The sequence below is a fragment of the Anser brachyrhynchus genome (assembly GCF_964034855.1).
Source record: "Anser brachyrhynchus genome assembly, chromosome: 1".
Taxonomy (NCBI): Eukaryota; Metazoa; Chordata; class Aves; order Anseriformes; family Anatidae; genus Anser; species Anser brachyrhynchus.
In genome coordinates this window covers 194,594,881-194,619,111 of record NC_137694.1, presented here as the reverse complement: position 1 = coordinate 194,619,111, position 24,231 = coordinate 194,594,881, and the positions used below count along the sequence as shown (strand labels likewise).

Sequence of the window (24,231 nt, the reverse complement as noted above, 5' to 3'; positions counted from 1 at the left end):
AGATAGGGCAGAAATTCTGATATTCATCCATTTGTTTTCTCTGCTCTTTTGTCTCTTGAGAAAAATGGAATAACAAATTACCACAATAGGGAAGAAACCCAGCAGTGTAGAAGGTATGATAAACAGCAGATAAAATTCTTCTTGCTTCTGGGCTTTAGAGGAGTAATGTTTTATTGTTCTGAAGCTTAGATTTCACCAATCCTCTTTGTGGCAGAAGGCCTGGAAGGTAGTATAAAAAGTTGTGCCTGAATTGAGCCCAATATGGAAAGACTTAAAGCTGTTACTTTGTTTAAGAAATATGTTTTAAGATGGTAGTTTATATAATCAGATTTAATAGGTGAATTTTAAAACAAAAGTATGAATTACTTTATTACTGTGGAAGGCCTTAGGGATAAATATGGATATTAGTGCCTCTTTGTTGAAGAGTAGTGTGTGGGTGAACAGATTTATTCATATGAGCATCAGATTGAAATAGGTCTTCTCAGAATAAAGCTCTCAATTTTGACATTTTTTGGATTTTTTTAGGTGTCTTATGTTGTTGCTTTACATAAAAAGAGTTCAGTGCAGACAAACGTGCATCAGTGAAATGCTTTTTCCTTCACTACTGTAGCTATTTTATCAAGGAAATGAAAATAATTTAAAAATTACATGGTAGAAATAATAGAACTTGACTCCACTTTTTCTGGTCCTTATTATGTTAAGTATGATCAAGTTTTTAGCTAACTTAATGAAAATGTAGATTGGGAAGTCACTATAACCTAGCTTCTGAAAACTAGATGTATATTTGCATACGCAGATAGCCATTCTCTCTTTTAAGTACTTTTTAAATATTAATATTAATTTTAATAATATTTCTAAGTACTTCTTACAAAATATGAAGAAATATGCTATGCCTGCTTTTTTCCTCAGCCACAAATCTCAAATGCAGTCATATGTAGATTGAGAAATAGATAGACTTCCATTGGAAAAGAGGATCTATTCTTTCTGTCTTTACAGGACATTTATAAATCTTTGCTCTAAAAGCAGGGATTTTTTTTTTTTTTTAGCTTTGGTTGTGATGGAATTGTTTTGTTCTGGTTTCTTTATGGAAACGAAAACTGTGTGCAAAGGTTTAAAGAATGTTATTTTTGCAAAATCAAGTGCTGAGGAAGTGTTCCGGGAGGGGTCTAAATTGTGTCAAGTGAATAAATGATGGCTTTACATGATGAATAATTAGGTATCACGGTGGAATTAACTATTAAATAGCTTCATACTAATAGTTCGACTCCATGTATGATAAACAAAGGGTTCAGTGGAAGAACCGTGGAAATATGTAATTAGATTGTGTAATGGACATGCAAAAGTGAACAAAGTTAGTGGGCTTGGCTTTGATGTTATTAGACTGTTAACAGCTATTTAACCTTAATGTTTCATGGTTATAATGACTGGCATGACTTCCCATGTATTACAGTTGAGATATTAATGAAACAGGTATTTTACGCTTAAATTTCATGTAATCTTTACGCTGCATCATACTTGGTTTTGTTTTCTGTTTTTAAGCTCTGCAAACTGATAGAAATCTGACTGGGAAACACAGGTAATGGTGACCGAGGGTGCACTCATTTCAAATAATATATTGTGTAATGCACATAGTCTATTTTGGAAATACAGTGTGTGTGTGTGTGTGTGTGTTTCTTGGGTATTTCAGAAATCTTTTTGACTTTCTAGGGGAAGTTCTCTGGACACTGTAGTTATCATCCACAAATCTTTAAAGGTGCTGGCCTCATTGCTCTCACAAATTTTACCGTTATCCTTCATGGTTTTGAGTTTGACCAAAATGTATTTTCAGAACTAAATTATTTAATAAATGAGATTAAAACTGATACCTTGAATTAATGTCTGTGTAGGACTAGAATTTGAACGTCGGATTATTACCAGGCTGTTCAGCCTTACATAAATACTAATAAGGTGTTGTCTGATTATAAAGCCCAGCTAAAGAATCTTTCTGAATTCAGTCAAATTTAAAATTTCAATCCTGTTAATCTGATTTCAAATATTAAGCTTCTTATCTAAGGCCATAACTATAAGCTCAAGAAACTATTTATAAAGTTTCTTAGATTTCAGTCCATATGTACTAGTTTCCTTCCCCAGATGTCACAGCAATACAATAGAAATATTACTGAAATACACATTGAGTGCAATCATTTAGTTTATTAGATATGGATCATAACCACAATTTTCTTAATGATATGAGATATGCTTCACTCGGGTCCTTATGGCATAATACGCAGCACAATTTTAATTGTTAAACTTATCTTTCTGTTTTTTCTCCTTCATTAATTTTATGAATATTTACCTACTTGCAGGCACATAGTTATGCCTTCATCCAAAGGCTGGATGAGAAGCAAACAGGATCCATTATTTAGGGCTGTGTGGTACTGGCTAATTATAAGTACAGAAAAGAAAAATGGTTAAAAATGTCAAGAGGGCTGTTTCCCCAGTAAAGGATCAAAGAGTTGCAGAATAACTCATTTACTAAAAGAAAAAGGTTAAAATCAAGAGGATAGGTTCTGTCATGGTGAATAAACTATTTAAACTTCAGCTAAAAATCACCTCGAGCTGCCGGCTAGTATCAAGTAGGAAGGAACTGATAGCATGGCAACCACTCATTGACAGCAGGATGAGAAAAAATGGTTTTCGTGGAGGCCAAGTAGCTGATCAGTTACTGCTAGCCTTAAACTATCTTTTCATCTGCAATCAATGTAAATACATCATTCCTACCCTTTGCTTTATAGTGCTAATTATGATTTGTCACTGCTTCCTTGCTTGTAAGTCAAGATAGAGTTACAGAGAAGTTACTTGCCTTTTGATAAGTATTGAAGCCAGCAGACTAATAAATAAATAGGAGAGAGATGAATATCTTTTTTCAAAGACTTTTTGCAAGCAAGATGCAATTTTCTGCAGAACGGGAACGAATAGTATCTGGAATACTAACGGACTGCTTAAATTGCAATGCGAAGATGACTCCCTGCTTTGGTTTGTTGATCACCTTGAGGATATGACAAGATAAGTAATATCATCAATTACTAAACAGTTGAGAAAGTGTGATTACTTCGAGGTTAACTTACTTTTGTCCAGCACAGTTGAGGTGCATATTCAATTAATTCTGGTGATTCGTTATTCACTAAGACAGATGTTTGGCTTCAGTGATAACAGGCAACTTGAAGGCTTCTATTAGCAGGAATGGGGAGAACTTCTCCTAATGTCATCTTTTCTGTAGAAGTAGTCCTCGTACTGAAGAATTTCAGTAACTGAGGTTGACTCTTTGCTGCTTTGTCATCTATAAAGGCTCAAAGGTTTCGTCTGTGTCTACTGAAAGTAATTACAGGAATTCTCTTTTGTTGGCATTAGTGGAGAACTTTATTCCCTTAAGAGGCTGAAGGATGTTCTTTTCTCCTATATTTCAGGCATTGTAATGAAAACAAATGCTGAGCAGAAAATTTAAGTGTTCTTTTCTTTATTGTTTATGACAGTTTTTAGTAGATAGTGCTTTCATAAGTTTGCTAATATAGAAGTTCTTGGTATGAAGGACACAGAGAAAAACTTTGAAAATTGAAGCTTTCCTCTGCAACCTCTGTCTTGGAGGTTATCTTTAAGACCATAATTTTCTTACTAGCACGTTAGTAAGTTGTTCTTTTTCTTTTCAATAAATAAGATAAAACTTTGCCCAAGCAAAACTCATTTTTTGTAGGCTTGGATTTTGTTTTCTGTAACTAAACACCCATGGGAGAGACTAAACAGATACAAACCTTCCCAGATGGTACTTTAGATTATTTGTTCTTCAGCTTACTCAATTCTATAATAATTTCATTTTCATGTTTAGCTCTGAAAGAGCAGCATTAATATTAAACCATCTGTTTTAATTAATTAAATCACACTTGCAGTATAAAAATGGGCAAAGACTCCTTAAGTAGGTTTAAAATATTGACATTTAAAAGAGTGAACGTTTCCAAAGTAGGTAAGGAAAAGGCTTATACTGCATCAGTAGTTATCAGATGTCTTTCAGTCCCTTTGAATCTTTGAAGGCATCAGCTCTGAGAAATATTTAATTTTTTTTTCCTTATTAGTTGCCAAAAGATGAGAACGTATGGATATTTCGAAACCTCTATCTATTTATTGTCTATTTTCCTGTGATTGTTTCTCTACTTAGCTATAGTACTATTTTCTCTCTATAAAGGCTTTGTAAGACTTTAACACTGAAATCATTGTTGTTCATAGATAACAGGTTGTGGTAGGTTTTTGTGTGTGAATTATGTATGGAATGTACCTGCAGTATTACATCTCCTGAACTTGTACTTCCTGAAAGGAAGTGTTTAGCACTAACAATGCAAGAACACCTTTCAAGGGTCAGCTTGAAGCTTTATCTGGTCCTGCATGATGTTTTGAGAGTAACCTCGGGTGTACTGAGGAAAAGCTATTAAAGCAAAACTGATGTAGAATGACATTTCCCATACTATATCATAACACAGTTTGGATCTGTGGCTTGCAGAGAGGGTATCTGCATTTATTGACCCATGATGGGTATTTCTTATATGATTTGTATGGCACTGGCCTTTCACAGTGTCTTGCACACTGAATAAAAGAAGTATATTTAAACAGCAATTTAAGAATTTTGTCAGGCATTCAAAGACAAGAAATGCCAGGAAAAACAAACAAACAAACAAAAAACTGTACAAACCACTTCCTACCTTTAACTAAAGGTAAGGAATCTACAAAGACCATCCTTTGTAGGTGTATATATATATATGGTGGAATTAAGACTTTTCTTTTTTTTGTCATCTTGATAAAGGAGGAATATTCTTATTAAGAGATTAGACAGGTACTCTTTCCAGATACCTGGTCATTCTCATAGATCTTTTCTGAATACTTTCCTGTCATAGCATCTATTTCGAAGAGACTAACAGGTCTGTGTGTGTTACTCTGTGTAATGAATTGGTGAGACTCTTTCTGACAGCAATGTAATTTCTGTCTTCCTGTCTCATACAAGCTTTCAGTAGATAAAAGAGAGTATTTTTTTTTCTCCTTGTTTTCTACAGTACTGAGAGTTCTTTTTGATGAATAATTAGTTGCCTTGGGACTGTGATCATCATTTTTTGCCATAAAGGGCAGAATCTTCTGTGGTTCATTGGCTTTCCAGGAATCCATTGCTTGTTCAGACAGTGGCAGCATCTGCTACCTACCTGGTGGAAATACAGCCTGGAATCTGGTTGGGTTGAAGTAAATAGAGCTTTCTTAGAAAGTGGGCTTCACCTATACATGCAAGTCATTCCCAACTTTAATCATTATATAAAGAGCTGAAAAATTCATGGAATGTTCTGTCAGCAGTGGCTTATGGTCTGCTGTGCTGTTGGTAAAGGCAGTTACTTGCCTTAAGCCTGAGAGTTCTTTTATTTAGAACTCTTTTGAATAAAAAGACTACAAGCTGATATTTCTGCATTAAGAACATTTTAAGTCTATTAATTACGTGCATTAAAATAATGCAATTATATACACATATTTACAGTATCTCTCCCTCACCCCCAAACAGTATTGTTTTGGGGTCAAATTCCAAATGTGTTACTGTTTGTTTTCATATATTCTTACCAAACAATTTAAAAACTATGAACTTTCACAGTGTTGGTGTATGGCAGAAGCTCTCCTCTTGTATCAATTTGATTTCTATGTGAAATGCCAAAATATAGAATGTAAGGGTTAATTTTAACGATGAAAGTCTTGTAAAAATTTTAAAGGCAGGATAATTTTTTAAATCATCTTTAAAAGTCAGTCCCAAAACCCGTAATACATAGCACAGAGCAAAAAAGAAAAAGGCATTCCAGAACATTTTGTTGTGATTTTTCAGATTCATCAAATGAAAGCAGAGAGCTGTAATAAAAGCTGTCAGACTGTTTTAACTGCAGATTTTGTTGCTGCTTGTGTTGCTTACTATGCTGTGACAGATAGTGTTTATAGTTTTCAAACAGTTTTGCAGTTCTGTTTTTGCCAAGTGATAACTGTTTATACTTGGTGAAATACGGGCTCTCTATATTCCATCTGAAGTGGTTTTTATCAGTTAATGGTGTGACTGTTGTTTGGCGTGCCGAAGGATGTACTTTGCACTCTCCGTGGCTGAAGATAACTCACTGGAGGTCAGAGTCTTGACTCCAGCACTTCCTTACACAGCATTTCTGTCCCTGTATCTATGCACAAAGACTGGACTGGTGATTTCCTGGAATCACAGAATGGCTTGGGTTGGAAGAGACCTTAAAGGCCATCTAAACCCAGCCCCCCTGCCATGGGCAGAGATGCCATCTACCCAACTTGGCCTTGAACACTTCCAGGGATGGGGCATTCACAGCTTCTCTGGGCAACCTCTGCCAGTGCTTCACCACCCTCACAGTAAAGATTTTTTTCCTTATATCCAGTCTAAACCTACCCTTTCTTAGTTTAAGGCCATCACTCCTTGTCCTGTCACTCCACCCCTTGACAAAGAGTCCCTCCCCAACTTTTCTGTAGGCCCCCTTTGGGTGCTGGAAAGCTGCTGTAAGGTCTCCCTGTAGCCTTCTCTTCTCCAGGCTGGACTTCCCCAGCTCCCTCAGCCTGTCTTCACAGGAGAGGTGCTCCAGCCCCTCGATCATCCTCATGGCCCTGCTCTGGACTCACTGTAATGTGTCCATGTCCTTCTTGTGCTTAGGTTCACACGGGCCTGCTTCTCAAGCTTGTAAGGTTGTTTCCATCGCTGCCAAGTTTCTCTTGGAATATGTCACCTACCTTGGCACAGTTTTGTTCTCTGTGGTTTCTGACCTGAACACAAACTGGTAACATCTCCCACCCTCCTGCTGACAGTTGGTATCTTTTGTATAATATCCTTTCCTTGATGTTTCTCCTGATGGAGAAGAATGAATGCAATTGGAATAAAGGCCCAGCAGGGAAATGTGATGGAGTAAAAGCAGCCAAAGATATTTGAATGGCAAGAAGATAAATGAATAGATAAGGGACAGTGGGAGAGTTATTGGCATAGAAACAGACTGAATGGAATAAAGGTAGAGGAAGAAGTTAACTTCTCATACAGAAAACAAGCCAGTTATGTTTGAGGTGACTGAAAAGTTTTACCTGCATAGAAAAAACAAGACAGATACGAGTGGAGAAGGCAGGAGGAGTACTACAAAAAATTGTATGTTTTGCATGTTTAATTTGTTTCTTTTTTTTTTCCTTTGGATCAGATACAAAGAAGGGGGTGAAGCTTTGTTAGTGCTGCTTCCCTCAGAAGAAAAAGGCATGGTGCAGCAGCTGGTGCAGAAGAAAGTACCTGTCAATGAAATAAAGTAAGTGACTGATGGTTTGTCTGCCAGCCTTTCCCGAGGAATAACATGTTATGAGTATGTCAGTCATGGTGTAATCAAATGCTTGAATTGCCTAGAATTGGACAAACAAGGGAAGTGATGTGTTTTTGATGCTGTTGAAGAAGAAGAAAAGACCTTGAGAGGTTACCTCTTCCATCTCTTCCTAAAGGCAGGGTTGGCTGTACAAATTACTTGTACTTAATGCTTGTCTAATTTGCCAATGAATATTTCCACAATTTTGCAAAGTGATCTCATCTATACTCAACAGTTCTTGTCATTAAGTTTTTTTCCTCAAGTGTCTGATAAGTCTTACAATAATTTAAGTGAAATATTTCTTTTATCCTGTGCCAAGAATTTATTGAAAATGATATTCTCATACTCTCTGCAGCTACTTCTTATGTAATTGAGCATTATCACCCTATCTCTTTCCCTTTTCATTTGCAGATTAAATAATTACAATTTCTTTAATCTTTCCTTGTAATGTTTTTTAGACCTTTCACTACTCTGGTTTCTCTTACCTGTCTTTTCTTTAGTTCTAGACTATTTCTCCAGTTTGTCATGATCTTTCTGAATTGGCTAGTTGAAGAACAGGAAGTAAAAATTTGACTAAGTGGTCATCTTTGTTACTGGAGAGAATATACTAATGGAGACCAGTAGGGATCTATGCTCTCTGTACCAATGAGAGCTGACTTTGAAAGAGTTACAAAATTATATAATGATACTATGTTTAAAAAAAAAAAAGACCCCCCCCCCCTTTATATTTTCAATATATATTAAATGCAGAGTAATGTACCTGTAGGAAAGAAATAAGCCCTAGCTTTAAAAACAATAAATAAAGAAAACACTAAAAATAAATAAGTGGTGATTTCTTACTTAGCAGTTCTGTGTTTTTTGAGGCTGTCAGCCCAATGCTAAATCAACAGAAGAAACAGAATTGTAAAAAAATATGGGGGGAAAATAGCGTGAATGCAAGCCAGGAAATACACTGTGAGCTTGACTCCATTTTGAATGCTCACATAGTTCAGGTTACTGCATGTCAGAAGTCATAGAGTGGAGCTAGAAGAAATACAGAAAAGGATGATGCAAGGTAGGAATTAATTTCTACCAGTTGATAAAAGCAAGGCTAGGACTGTTTTATTTTGAAAAGTTATGGTTTGAAGGTGAAGATACCTAAGACTAGAAGATAATTAACTGTATGCAGAGAGTGTTGGTGGAATAATTGTTTTGGAGAATAAAACAGAATAGGGTGAAACTTTAAGTGGCTATTATTACCTCAACACTTAAACCTTCAGGTCTGCTTAAAAATAACTTATAGTATATTCTTTGAATTCTAATGAGAAAAGGTAAGAAATTACTGCTATTTATATCATTACCTGATTTTTTTTTTACACTTCCATACATGTTTGTCAAGTTAAGAAATGCAAGTGAACACATGCTTTACGACTTCTCATTCACTAGATTTGAATAATGACACTTTCTCACTTAATTTAGCTTTTTCTATTGTAAATTAAATAATACGATGCATTAAGGTAAGCCAGGATAAGGTGTTCAACTGCAATTTGATGGGAAAGTGACTTTTAACAAACTTTTTTTTTTTTTTAAGTGGAAAGTAAGGCTCAAGTGGTCCGTTACAGTTGTGGTGGTAGTGATTAGCAAAAGCTTGGAATGATAACCACAGAATACTGTTAGTTTCTACTGAATCTTACTCTTTGAGTTCACCAGCATTCAGCTTCACAAGGTAGTAGGCTATGAACAGGACTTTCCTGACTGTTTTTGCTGATGATTGCCGTTTTTAATATCACAGTTAAATATCATCACTCCAAACATGCAATGCCTGGACACAAGTTGTCATTTCTGCGGAGTATAAAAACATGCATATAGCACTTCCCAGATTTAAGATTTAGTGGATTTTTTTAAATTCTAGTGGTTGTACTTGCAAACTGTGCTTGTGAATGTAGCTTCTAACAGAATGACTACACAGCAGCCAGTGAAGTAAATACACTTTTTCTTGGCAAATACAGGTAACAATTCTGTATAGAACATGCATGAACTTCAAACAAAAGATACCTTTTGCTAAGACAGCAAAACTGAAGTCAAATAGCTACTAAAAGTCTAATTGTTCCTGAAGTTTTCTTTTACTGTCTGTGGTGTTTTCTTTTCCTTTAAGCATGATAGCACCTTAAAAGAATCAATTGTATAACCACCACAGTCTAAGCAAAATGTCTTTTTTTCCAGACATCATCTTTTGTCTTCTTAAAATGATATTTAATCAAATCATTAATCTCATTTTGGTTTTCTCTAAATAAATGTCTGTTCTCATGCACAGTATAAATAGTTCATCTTTCTTTGGCAGCTAAAGTTTTAACTTCATGAATAATATAGTTAATTGTTTGAATAGGTTATGGAACCAGTATAAGCAAAGTCAAGGATTTCAATAAATAATACTTTTTAACAGCCTGCCCCCTATGCTTGAGTTTCCCAGTTTGCAAGGGACACCTTATTAATATTTGCAACATTGTAATGAAGGGTACTACTTTTAATTAGAACGGTCTACTTAGTGTGTTTAACACTTGTTTAGCGCCACACTTCTAAAAGGCTGACTGAAGTTCTTAAAAAAAAAAAAAAAAGGAAAATAAATTTTGTAATTACTTCTAGATTTCAAACCACCTCCATCCTAAAAGCTATTAATGACAATCCTTGTCAGGTTGTTTACTTCTAACCAGTTTCCCAATTACTACAACCCTGGTGTGTTTTGTCAGTTGATAAATTGCTGAAGAAGTTCCATCAGCTCATGGATGACATTGCAGGTCTCTTGCTGAAGTTTTCCTGTGTTGTATATACATATTCATACAATTATAGATTCTCAAGAATTGTTCTACATGGTGAGTTAGATGTTTATTGAGCATTGCTTTCTGCAAATGGGGTTTAACTCTTCAACCTTCTGAAATTCATTTTGGAAGCTTTTTATTTCTAAAACATCATAGACTCATAGAATTTTGCTGTTTTTGTTAGCATTTTATCTTGCATAAATATCATAAGAAACAGTTTTCTGCTCCTTTCTTGTTTTGTATTTCTTCTACAAACAGCTCTTAACATTTCTTTACTTCGTTTATATAGGGCTTTTCAAAGTTATATAATTTGAAGGATGTAGGGGGAAGAATTTTTGAACGTGTATTTAGGAAAATAAAAGGCTAGGGTTTGTTTTGTTTTCCTGACTTTCAATTTTATAGCGAAGCTCCCTGTAGAGCTTGCTACAGTATACCATTCTTTTCTAATCAGCACAAGCTGCAAATTTACAGTTAGTGCTTTTAATGATGTCATTTTTTGTTGCTCAAGCAGAGCAAGAGAAACTAAAATATGCAACAATAAATATAGTACTGTAGAGTATTCAGATATAGCAAAAACTACTCTGAAGGTATTAAATGTTATAGGCATATTTATTAGTCTGTAACTTCAAAGTTTTAGATGCAAACTGTGAACTGAAATTATTTTTGATATTACCTTGAGATTTCTTCGTTGCATCTAATTTTGTTGAGCAACAAGATCAATGCTGCTTCTGAAAGAGTTATCATAACAAGTTCCTTCTCTCTAGAAAATTTTACCAAAGGAAGTGCAAATAGAGAATCAGAATCACAGAATCACTTAGGTTGGAGAAGACCTCTAAGATCATCAAGTCCAACTGTTAACTTAGCACTATTAAGTTTTCTAGTAAACCATGTCCCTAAACACCACATCTGCATGTCTTTTGAATACCTCCAGGGATGATGCCTCAACCACTTCCCTGGGCAGCCTGTTAAAATGCTTCACAACCCTTTCAGTGAATAAATTTTTCCTAATGTCCATCTTAAACCTCCCCTGGCTCAACTTGAAGCCATTTCCTTTTGTCCTATCACTTGCTGATTGAGAGAAGAGACTGCCTCACTACAGTCTCCTTTGAGGTATTTGTAGAGAGCAGTATCGTCTCCCCTGAGCCTCCTTTTCTCCAGACTACTAAGCAACCCCAGCTCTCTCAGCCTCTCCTCGTAAGACTTGTTCTCTAGACTCTTCACCAGCTTTGTTGCCTTTCTTTGGACATGCTCCAGCACTTCGATGTCCTTCTTGTACTGAGAGGCCCCAAACTGAACACAGTATTTGAGGTGCAGCCTTACCAGAGCAGAGTACAGAGGGACAATCAATTCCATAGTCCCGCTGGCCACACTATTTGTGGTACAAGCCAGGATGTCGTTAGCCTTCTTGGCTACCTGAGCACACTGCTGGCTCATATTCAGCTGACTATTGACCAATACCCCCAGGTCCCTTTCTGCCAGGCAGCTTTCCACCCACTCCTCCCCTAGCCTGTAGCGCTGCATGAGGTTGTTGTGCCCCATGTGCAGGACCAGCGCTAAGCCATGTTGAGCCTCATGCAGTTGGCCTCAGCCCATCAGTCCGACCTATCCACATCCCTCTGCAGAGCCCTCCTGCCTTCGAGCAGATCAACACTCGTGCCTAACTTGGTGTCATCTGTGAATTTTCTGAGGGTGCACTCAACCCCCTCATTGATAAAGATAGTGAAGAGAACTGGCCCCAGTGCTGAGACCTGCGGGACACCACTAGCGACTGGTCACCAACTGGATTTAACTCCATCCACTATGACCCTGGGCCCAGCTACCCAGCTGTTTTTTTATCCAGTGAAGTGTGTGCCCATCCAAGCCATGAGCAGCCAGTTTCTTGAGGAGATTGCTGTGGGAAACAGTGTCAAAAGCTTTATGAACATCTAGGTAGATCACATCCACAGCCTTTCCCTCATCAACTAAGCACATCACCTTGTCATAGAAGTGATCTGGTTAGTCAAGCAGGACCTGCTTTTCATAAACCCACGCTGACTGGGTCTGATCACCTGCTTGCCCTGTAAGTGCCGCACGGTGGCACTCAAGATGATCTCCATGACCTTTCCTGAGGTATATAGCCAACAAGAAATATTGCTAGCTTTAATATTATAACAAGAATGTGGTTATTGAAAGAAGCTGCTGCTTTTGATTCTCACAGTGGAGAATACTTAGATATGTGTTCTACATGGCAGTATTATTAATACTGGAGATTCTGTTAAAACTTGCCGCCTCCTGAAAGCCATCATTACTGTAGGAAAACCATTTGTGTCACTACCCAGTGTGGTTACATACCTGTACGTGATGTGCTGGTGTGAGGCTGGCAGCTCTGTGCAGTCACTCGCTGTCCCAGCTCTTCCTGCTCTCTACAGCCTTACCGGTTGTCTCTGCTCTTCAGGAAGCCAACTTCCAGACTGATAGCAGAGAGCAAAAATTGCTGCTGCTTGGAAGCTGGGTGGAATACTGAAACTACATGATGGAAAAAAAAAAAGTGATTTTAAGTTTAAAAACTACAAGTAATGCTTTTGTAACAAAATAGCAATCTGGCCTGCACTGGTTGGCTTAGAGTTGTCTTCATGTGGGCATCCTCTCTTGAAAATCCCGTGTTGGATGACTTGCCATCTAAACACCCATCTGGTTTTGGTAATCCATAAAGTTGAAATAAATAAATCATAAGGAGAGAAAAAAAGTGTTGGAAATACTTCTGACTTACTCTGTACAGTCTTGCAAGTTTAGATCACTACTAAAGTTTTTCTCATGTCATATTTTTTAGCTAGCAGCCTTTCCCCTAGATGTATTGCATGCTGGTGAAATGAAACTTCCCTGCCCATTTTCTCAAGAATACTTACATCTCATAAGCAGCTGGGGCTGGAATTGATTCGTACCATGGCCTGACTCTCAGTGTGTCCCCATGTTGTGTTTGCTGAACGTGTGGCTCAGTTTCCGATGTACTGACATCTTGCAATTTATCTGCTTCTCATGTTGTCTAAAAGGGACATGTTATCAGTGAGTTTATGTTGTAAAGACTTTGAAACAAGAATACAAGTTGAAAACTCAAAACTTCGATTTACACTACGATATCTTGCCTTGCGTTTAGCTACGAAGTATCAAGTTTTCTAAATTACTTAAAATTTGTTGACTGCACATGGATTTTATTTTTTTTACAACTTGTCTAAGACTGTTGTTCATAATGCTTGGAGGACCTAATAGCGGGCCTGGGTGAGAATTGGAACTTGGTATTCGTTTTGACTTTGACAGTGAGTAAGTCATAACTACAACAGCTCCACAGCTGGTTTTGCCTTTACTCAGAGCTTTCACATAGACTGTGTTTCCCTAGCTTATTGAGGATATGAGACTGCCAGATGCTTTGCTGACATCAAGATACCACATCTGCTGTTCCTTTCCTATTGACTAAGCTGTATTGCCAATTAAATGACATGTTTGCTTATTTTCTTCAGGTATTTACAAGTTGATATTTCAGTACCAAGTGAAGAAGAAATGATTGTTTAACTTCTTTTCTTGCCACCTTTGAAGATGAGCACTATGTTTATCTGCCCTGTTTCCTAGATTTTTACCTACATCAGATGAGTTTACACAAATAAATACAGCTATGTCCCGAAGCACGCTTTCCCTTTAGATAAGGTGCAAGATTCTTTTGACCCGGTTGTTTTATCAAAGTAGCTGTTAACCCAGGATTTCCAGTTCGGGTGTGAGCTTGGACTGTGCTGTAACTGTTGTCAGCTGCCACTTGAGTAAAGACAAGGGAGAGGGAAAAGACACAGGCTAATTTAAGTGCATGTTATCTATTAGTAACTTTCCCATAACGTAATAGTAATCCAACACTTTCCTGGGATGTCTTACTATCAGTGATAAGTTTTTTTTTTTTTTGTAATTTTTGCTATCCCTTCCTATCTGTCTATCTGTATACACACACAAATTTTTTCTTATTTCTTTATTCCAGTGTATTTGTGCTGGTTTTTATACTTGTATTCAGTTCTGTTTTTAGGTTTCTTTTTGAGTTTCAGGTCATTGTAAACCTCTTGATTTTGTCTAGCTAGCTTTTTTACTCTTCTTCCTTTATTTCCTCTGCAGTGAGGTCGTATATTTTGTGTTTGTACCTTCTAATACAATTCAGTATTCCTGAAGCTGCAGCTTTTATTTTGCTATTCTACCATGTTTCCTGTGTTAGGACCATAAATATTTTTGCTGTTACCTTCTTAATCTTGTTTGGTGGAACAAAATCTAGAAGAGCTTCCTCTCAATTTACTTTTTCCGTCTTTGGTATCTTATGTGCACTCTGTTCTGCACTGCATTTCAAAAACTTGTTGGTCAGTTTGTGTCCCACTGAATTTTTCATGCCTCTTGACTTCTGTCTTACATTTTTACACATTCAGAGCAAATTATATGCTGTCTTGAAACTGGAACTCAGCTATTTGATCTTTCACTGAAACTGTCACCAAACAGCTTGTGTGCGCTACAGTCTTCCACTGGCTGTACCTGACAGACATATGAAATTGAAATGGTGAGGGAATAAAGCTTTCATGTCTTTAAAGTACTGCTCAGTAACAACCCACAACCCTTTGCTTAATGGCTGCTTTCTTGTTTAGTAAGAATAATAGATGATCATAATGGTTTACATTACAGAAAATTACTGTGAAATGTTTCTTGCCTAGTATTTCAATCAGTCATGTTTTTTAGACTGACTCAGTGTTATGTAAAGATACATGATTTTGATTCTTTTATTTTTCTTGGTTTTCTTAAACAAAAGCTATGTTTTGTTGTACAGTATGGGATGACATGACACAGCAGCAGGATCCAGTGTGAGAAATCTGGTAGTTGTGTTAGAACATCTCTTTTGACCTCTGCTTGAAGGGTATACTCCAACCATGTTTAGTAACTTTTTTGATATCCTAGGGTGGTATTAGCAGGTCAAAACAAGAAATAGGTGAGTAAGGATCTTGGCAAATAAGCCTAGCATAGTGTAGATATCACCGGAATAAGAGTAAAAAATGGGAGAGGGCTTGCATAACTTCTTACCAGATTTAATGGCATTTCTTGTAATATAGTAGCTGTTCTCCATCCACCTGAAAAATATCTTGAGGAGCTCTTAAATCTGCTTAATCTCAACGTCCTTTATTTTTGCTCATCTGGTTATAACAGAAAAGTTAATTTTAGTATTCTCAATACACTGGATCTTATTTAAGCTTTCAAAAACACTGAGAATTTCCTTAGGAAGACTGCTGTCTCAGTATAAAGCAGTACTGTGGTTCATTGCAGTTGTATTTTTTTTTTTCTCAGCATTTTTATAAATTTGAGAATTATTTTAATGCTGACTTTGGCTTTGCTTTGGGACAAGTTTAATCTCCTTCACCAAAAACTCTATCTGGTTAAAAAGTCTGAGCTCCCATTTCTCTTTTCTGTGTTAATCTTTTGAAGAGTGTATGTAATATGGTTCCTCTGTAAGCTTGTTCAGAGTGAAGATAGTTTTATGCATATTAAAGCAATGTAGAAAATTTGAAGATACTCCTGAGAATTTAATAGGTGCTTATTTGTGCATGTTATAATAATTAAAGCTAACTTTTTTTTTTTTTTAATTAGAATCAATCCTGATAAGCTTACAGACATCCAAAAGAGGATGCAAGCTTTCTTAGCCCAAGATCAGGAGTTAAAAGAGAAAGCTCAAAGGGTAAGTACTCATCTGCTGTACTATGGTTCTTGAGGTATGCTAATTGAATAGAACTGCTGCTGGAATAATTGACCTGCTGATATGTGCCTTAGCAGCAGTGTTTGGAACTGCTAAATTGTTCTGATATTTAAAGTGTGGCATCAGTAGAAAGAACAGTCATGTTTTAGCAAGTGGTGGTAAGTGTCTCTGTATGGCCTGGGTGAGTTGATTCTGAACATGGGCTCATGACGCTAATGTCTGAAGAGCCATCCTGACTTACTGCTATTGTGCCATAGTTAAGGCATAGGTGGGAACGTACTATTTTAGAGTTTGGGGTATAAAAGTAATTTTTGATTTAGTAGTCACAGAATGGATGAGGTTGGAAGGGACCTCTGAAGATCATCTAGTCCAAAAGATCTAGATCATCTAGGCACTGCTGCTCAGCTGTTTGAGGTTTATTTATTTATGTATTTTTAGTTTGCTCAAGCCTTTCCTAGCTCTCTGAGTCTTGCACCTGTGGAGGTTGCCAGTACAGGTTGGGACCAGCAGGCTGCAAAGCAACTTTGCAGAAAGCAGCCCTGGGCAACAGGTTGAACTTGAGCCAACAATGTGCCCTTGCAGCAAAGAAGGTCAACCACATTTTGGGCTGTGTTAGGCAGGGTGTTGCCAGCAGGTTGAGGGAGGTGGTCCTTCCCTTCTTCTTAGCCTTGGTGAAATACTTGGGTTTGATTCTGGGCTTCCAGTTCAAGAGGGACATGTGTGTACTGGAGGCAAGATCAGTGAAGTGCCACAAAGATGATTAAAGGCTTGGAGTATGTCTTGTACTAGAGGACAATTACAGAGAAGATGGTGCTGAAGTCTTCTGAATGGTGCCTAGTGACAGGGGAGGAGGCAATGGACACAAATTGGAGAAAACTCAATTTAAATGTGAGAAAAAAAAATTATGGTCAGGGTGTTTGAACACTTCAACAGGTTAGCCAGAGAGACTGTCTCCAGAGATATTCAAAGCTGAATGTGTTCCTGAGCAACCTGTTGTAGCTGACCCTGTTTTGAGCAGTGGTTTGGACTAGGTGATCTCCAGAAGTTTCTTTCGACTTCAACTAAACTTTGATTCTGTAAAGCCTAAAGCTTTTAATTCAGTCCAAGTTTATATTTTTTGTCATGTATCCTCAGTGGCACGATGGAGAATAGGACTGTGCGTGTACCTTTTTTCAGTTCAGTAACTGGTTTAATTGAAGGGGATAGGTAAATTGGTAGTTCTTCCTGAGAGCACTTGCCCTGGGGAGCTGATACAGAACATTATTATTATTACTATTGATAGTGTTGCTGTTGTTATTATTCCAAAATCTTACTGGGAAGTAACAGATTTCATTCCTTGGCTTAAAAAGTAAGAAATATGAAATCATGTTGGTCTCATGTGCCTAATTTCTTAATTTTTAATACTATATCTCCTGAATATATAGGACAGTTTGTTCTATCACGGCTGTAAAATCCCTATCATTGAATTGAATAAGAGATTTTTATTTTCATTTGGAATTTAATACGAAGCAAAATTGCTTACAATTGCTCTTCCAAGTAAGATAGAGAAGTGTGTGAATGGTGTTTCTTTGCTGTGCTGTTTAATATTGGGGGACTCCAAGAACAATGTGTGAGTTTTATCAAAAACTTAGCAGGCTTGGGGAAGGTAGAAAAACTTTCTGTACTAGAATGAGCTAGTGGCCGAAGGCCGAGTGACCGGAAATCTGGAAATGCCAAATTCAGAGAAATACAGAGGCTATCCAAGGATCCAAAAGATCACTGAAATTCTGGGTTAGTGTAGATACCTATTTGCTAGCATGAGGATAAATAACACCTGAAAATATTCGGGTGAACTGGAGTGGTAGAATAAAATGAGAAGGGGATTGTGAGTGTTTCGAGAGGATTGTAGCCTGTCTGCTGAATTGGGATGTAAAATTAAGGCAGTTGGAGTGTTTAAAACTCCTAGAGTGAGGTTGTAGCATGTGGACTGTCAGTGTAAGCTTCATCATGACATTACACAGGCCAGATGTACTGGTGACACAGTGTGATCATCTGCAACTGCCACAGGAAGTTGCAGTTACACAAATTACATCAGAAGTGGCAGAGCAGCTGGCAGGGGGTGGATGAGAGTAGGAGGGAGCCAGTGTTCTCTTACTTGGAATGAAAATACTAACAAACCTTTCAGTTTTTGGCTTTGGCTTTTTAAGATCACTTAAAAGGAAGAGAGAGATTTCTGAATTGAGAAAAGAAAACAATGATAAAGTTTCAAAATAACACAAGAAGGAAATCAAACATGGGCTGTGTGTCAAGCTTGCAGATAAAATCTTCAACTAATTTTGAAAATTACAAATTACCATTTAATTACCATTTTAAGCTATTTTTGTTGCGTTTTTTCACTTACGAATATTATTAGTGCAGTTTCAGGCAAGCTGTATATGCGATCAGTTTTTGAAGATATTAAAATATGGTCAACTATTTTGTCATAGATGGAGTTTGGCTCTCCTTAATAAGATTTGGGTGTTCAAACATGCTCTGCTAATGTCCTCCAGTAGCAGTACATATTATTTATTCACATTGGTGAATAAAACAATAACACAGCTGAAATCTTGACTTCAGGTTCTTGTCCTTTTGTCAAAGGCATGGGTGTTGTGCTAACTATCTAGCCTGCCTGTTGCAAGCGGCTAACTTCTTGACATATGTGAGAAATAAATTCCCTACTGGAGTACCAGGATGGATCAGACAGCATTGCAACAGCTATGCACAGAGGTTTGAGTACGATATAGTTTAGTATGTTGAGGGCATGAGATCTGAGTGATTGCATCTTGCATTTGGGATGTCAAAAGTGAAAACTCTGTTGGGGAAACATTTTCATAAGGGAGAGAATTAATGTGTTTTTTTTTTTTGTATGTTTGTTTTGCTTATATTTATGTCTGAAGAGAATTATGATTTGGTGGCATCAGCTTCTTGATTTATTTCAAGACGCCTTTATTTTCTAAAAGAAAATTCTTGGTTACTAATTGGTTTAAGGAATTTCATGGTTCGTTTCATAGGACTTGGCTCCTCTGCTGTTGATCGGAAAGAGAGGGTGTATCAGATTTGGGCTCCTCTGAAACCGCCGCAGTTCTCATGGACTGATGCTGCCTTCTGGCATTCTTTGTAATTTTAATATTTGATAGGCCAATTCACCCAGTTCTGAAAGAGTTTTAAAAATAAAGTTTTTTTCTTGCTAACTTGAATGTTTCTGTGTAGGGGGAGACTTGGACACCAGAGTGATGTGTCTCTGTTAAATTTTTCATCTCTCCCAGAAGGACTTGCAGGGTGTTCTGGTAACATAATTAGTTATGGCTTGAGATTCCAGTCAAGCCCTGTTAACTTTGAATTCTGTCAAAACAACGCATAAATTGATTTTTTTATTATTGCTTGAAACAATTATTCAAGAAACACATCAATAAATTAAAACTGCAAATATAGCAAATTAGTATAGATTGTTGCCTTAGCTGTTTCTAGTCTGAATCATTTTGGGGGCCTCTAGATACTGCTGTGGTAGAGCTGTAAGGTCTTTCTGATGCTCAGCATTAACATTATCCATAAGGGTATAAATTAATTCATGTGATTTTTTTTGTAACTTTCAGTTATAATAAAAAACAAAAAAACAAGAAAGTGATATCAAAACAGCAGAAATAGAAGTGGATAATAATAATAAAAAAAATAAAGGAGAAGGAATAGAGTTCAGACTGATGAAATTTATCTTCCTCAGCTCTCTGGTCTGTATGCAAAGGAGTGACCAAGTCTTAGGAGAATTGAATAAAATCCCAAAGGATTGACAATATTTTAGAAGGAGCTTGAAGTAAAGACACTGAAATCAAATCAGAATTCAGATTAAGTTGCCACAGTTTTGAAGAAGCCATTTACTTTTTTCTGTACTTCATTTCTCTTCTTTGAAAGTAGAACTTCTCTTCCATGCTATATGTAATTTTCTGTTTTGGATGAGAGCTTTTGGGGTGAGGAATATCTCATGTTGGAAGTGTTCATAGTGTCTGAAATAGCAAGTGAGGTCAGCTGAAGACTTTAATCATCATTATATTAATACTGAATGATCTTTGAAGCCTCTTATCTTAATGAGATGAACATTTGTTTGCTTGAACGTAGAGCAATTCCAGCCTGAATCCTGTCTGTGACAAACTTGAAAAAGGATGGTGCAACTCTCAGGTTCCCAGAAAGGGCAGTTTTCATTTAACCTCTTTTTTGCCCATCTGGCACTGTACAGAAGGAAGAGGCTCTGTCAATTAATTTTGTTACCGCTTGCTAGACTGCAATGGGTTAATGAGATCTGTCAGCTTTTAAGGCTTCTCCTAACGGTTTCTGGGTATCTTGGTAAAACATTTAATAATTTAATGTGAGAAAGCAAGTGTTTTATTCCAAACCTTAGTCTTGGTACCAGCTGAAATGGGTTGTGCTAAAACCGTCCACATCTAAAATTAATTGAAAGAGATAATCAGATCAGAAAGTTACCTGAAAAACTTAGCATTTGGAAAAGCAAACAAGTAAAAACGTCTCTAACAAGGCGTTGGGCAGCTTGAAAAGCATTTCTCTTAGCTCTGCACACAAGTTCTTATTTCAAATTGCCAAGGGAAAGAAGAATGACTTTGTGGCAGTGCTTAATCTACAGTCTCATCGTTTTCACCTTCGCAAATAGTTTTTCTCTTAAGAATTTCAAGAACCCCCATAGAAGATTGGTGCCTCAACTGTTGTTTTTCTTCTCCTTTATTTCAGGTTAACAATAAATAGATTTTTTTTCCCTAATTCTCCTTGAATTACAGAGACAAACGTTTTCTCTGACAGGTGCCTGTACATGGCAGAACAAGGGTGTGATTGTGATAGACCTGAATATAACCAGAGTAGCTTAACTGGCTGCTGGTTTAAGCTTGGTGGCAGGAGTTTTGGCATGTATCAGAAGTTAGGTTGCAAATGATAGTCCAAGGATTTTTTCTAATACTTAAGATATTGCAGTACATTATGCTGCACTGCTGCTATTATTTTAGATAGTTCAGTTTTGCTGTATAGAGACCCCCAAGTGCTGTATGAACAGTTTATGTTGGACTTTTAAAATGGGGGATGATAAATGTTTGCTGTTACTGACTTGTTTCTTTGTATTGGTATTTCACTAGTCGAGACTCTCCTAAGGCAAATTTAGTGTATTATCAAAAGTATTTAGTTTAAAAACGCAGATAACTTTTTTTTTTCTGCTTTTTTGGATTATTCCTAGAAGTGGGGTAAAAGACATAGTTGTCACAAACACCAGCATCAGAAATGTTCTGCCATCAGCTTTTAGAGAGTTGGAAATGGTTTTGCAATCATAAAATCTTCAGCAGATTTTTCTATCAGAATAAAACAATCTGTGCTGCTTTTACAACTCGTTATATACATAAGAACTGGTAAACTCAACGAGTTTTTCAACTGCAGATGTTGTAGGAAGGGTTTGTTTACTTGTGGTTTTCCTGCATCTGTTTGTTAACTTAGGAGTCAATTTGGAGCTTTTCTGGTAGTAGATGGTGACATGCAGCCATGGAAAGGAAAGACAAACCTTTGGAGCTGAGCAGAATATATTTTAATATGTTTTATTGAAATTTAATGTACAGAACTACTAAGTAATACATGAGGGTCAAAATTCTTAAGTCATGGCTGGGTAAATGACAGTCTGTTCTTTCTTTCGAGACTTTGAATACTCTGTATGTCTGGGTAGCATCACATGGATGGGTATTTGTCTGTTATTTTACAGCAATATTTATTGGGAGATCAGATTAAGATTACCAGCAAATACTTATACTAGTGATACGAACTATTCTGAGTTCTTGATTAATAGATTTAAAGAATTGCTTTTTAGATTGGGTATGGAGGGGGAAGGAATTGCAGTATTGTGTGACTGACCGCAAGAGGCCATCCCAAAATTCTGTTAATGCGTAAGAAAAGCAATAGATGGCCGATTTCAGTTCTTTAAACTGGTGTCCCAAAACAAAAACAACAGAATACTGCTTTGGAATAAACAATACAATTTACTGACTAATGAATGTTAACCTATCAGAACATCACCTACGTTTGCAGCAAAAAAGTGCTGTGAAATTTTACAAAGCAATTTAGTATTTTTTCTCTTTTTTTTTTTCAGTTTGAATAGGAGTAAGCTGTAAATAGAGCTATCTAGTACTGTCAGTGGTGATAGAATACTGATTTTAAGAAATGAACTGACGATAGGCAGAAATATACTATGTAAAAAACGATGAGAAGCTGAATAATAAAGGAATAATAGGAATCTGTCCTTTTGAGAAGGGTGGAGGAAAAATATAACACAAGATTAAGTTGTTCTGTTACAGATTGGTTCCAGTTTTCCTGGTGAATGTCAGGGATTAATTAAAATTTCAAGCTTGGACTCATATTAGTGAATGTTGTGCAGTGAATTGATGTTGGTCAGCTGAGCTGCATTCATTGACTGTGTGTGTATGGTTAGCTGGTGGCAAAAGCAAGGTAATATGAATTATCCTAGGCTACAGTGAAAGACAGCTACATTGAGTTGAATCACTTTCTGTTCGCCAGGGGCTGCAATTAAGCCGAGACACCTCAGATTGATAGCAGCATAGTCAGTCTCTTCTTGCTTCCGTGTGATTCAGGTGTCAGAATAGTGTAACAGCATCTAGAAAATCTGGGAGGGAAAAACATCAGTGGTGGTTCCTTTTTGACTAATTTGCCATGTTTACTTTCTAGTGAAAATATGACATTCTAGTGGCAAATTAAGCCTATTAATGTGCTTTAATGAAATATCTGAATATTTGAGGTAGTATCACTTCCGTAGTACTGTTAAATTTTGGGTTATCAGTAGTGGGTAAAAGAATTTCACTTTGAAGTTAGCTTCAGACCAGCTTATAGTGGAAATCTTTTTGTATTTAGAACAACAATATAATGTTTATTTCATGTGTTGGTAAATATATAGTTTTTTTAAAATACTTTTTATTTTCCTTTCAGTGTTTTGTATCCTACTTGCGTTCCGTTTACTTGATGAAGAATAAGGAAGTATTTGATGTTTTCAAACTGCCTCTAGCAGAATATGCTCTGTAAGTATGACAAAAAACAATACGGAAAGTGAAAAGTATATAACAAGTAGTTTTGCGGTGTACAATAGCTTTAAAAAGCTTTTTTTGACTGTTAACATATAGATTTGTAAAGTTTCTTATATTTACAGTTTCATGTTTACGCTGTGCTTTTGCATATTTTAAAAGAGATTTTAAATAGAAATTATGTGTAAAAACAGTATACCTCTACAAACAGAAATAATTCTTACAGCCGAAGATACAATAAAAGACAGAAATTGTTAAGTAAAAGGATAGAGAACAATATAATTCTTGTTCAGGTTTACCCTCTAACCTCATAGCTAAATGCTGACTTGTTTAGTGTAGTATTTAGAAAGAAATTGGATTATGTAAAAATGTTATTTTGCAGTCGTATTTTGAGTGTGAAAGGGACATTGTTCCCTGGATGTAAATTACTTTTCAAAAGATGCTCTGGGCTTGGTAGAGATGTTAACTTGTCTGCACTGGTATGAGTAGCATCCATTTTACCATGTCTGTTTTTGTGCATATATGTGATCTTTTCCACATTTTCTAGGGGAGGGAAATTAATTCTGACAGGTTGACTTTAAAGATGACAACCGTCTGAGATTGTTTTAAAATGTGAAGCTTTAGAACAATCTCAGGGGACATAGGGTAGTCAGAAGGGAGCAGGAAGGTGCTCAAAGATGCATGATAAATTAATTTTACGTGTCTCTGGAATTTCATACAGAGAAGACTTAAGTCCTCAAAACTGTCAGCATGTAGCGTAATGAACTAAAATGTGACAAATTACTAGACTGTAGAACACCTGGTCTTCCTGTGCTCTGCTTCAATTAACATGATTATGTTTTTAAAGGAAACACAACTGTTACAAAAGATGCTTTGTGGACTGAGGTTTTTAAGAGAGCTAGCAAAAACTTCAACAGTTTCTCTACAACTATTGCTTGCCCCTTGACCTGTGTGTAGTTTGCAGCATCTTTAAAACCTTAGCATAGGTCTTACTCTATGCTGATAAGAACTTAGAGGGCTGACCACAAAAATTTAACCAGTGTTAACAAGTCTACTGACAGATGGTGTTAGTGCTGAATTTTAGGAATCCCAGTGCATCTTTCTGGATTTCAGTGCAGTGTGCCATCTAGTATCTGATATTTGTGTAGACAGAATAGCCTACAATTCCTCTTAGGCACCTGTGCCAGGATTTGGTCCTTCATAAAAGACGATTCCAATTT

At 36.7% G+C, this 24,231-nt stretch overlaps 1 protein-coding gene across 1 annotated transcript in view; it reads left to right on the top strand.

The window, feature by feature from the left end:
• DDX10 (DEAD-box helicase 10) overlaps nt 1-24,231 on the top strand; it is a 191,062-nt gene that overhangs the window by 23,414 nt on the left and 143,417 nt on the right. Inside the window, exons 10-12 of the mRNA XM_080580520.1 lie at nt 7,239-7,340; nt 15,821-15,908; nt 22,920-23,008. Coding sequence (XP_080436646.1) covers nt 7,239-7,340; nt 15,821-15,908; nt 22,920-23,008 — 279 coding nt within the window. The remainder of the gene's footprint in view (nt 1-7,238; nt 7,341-15,820; nt 15,909-22,919; nt 23,009-24,231) is intronic.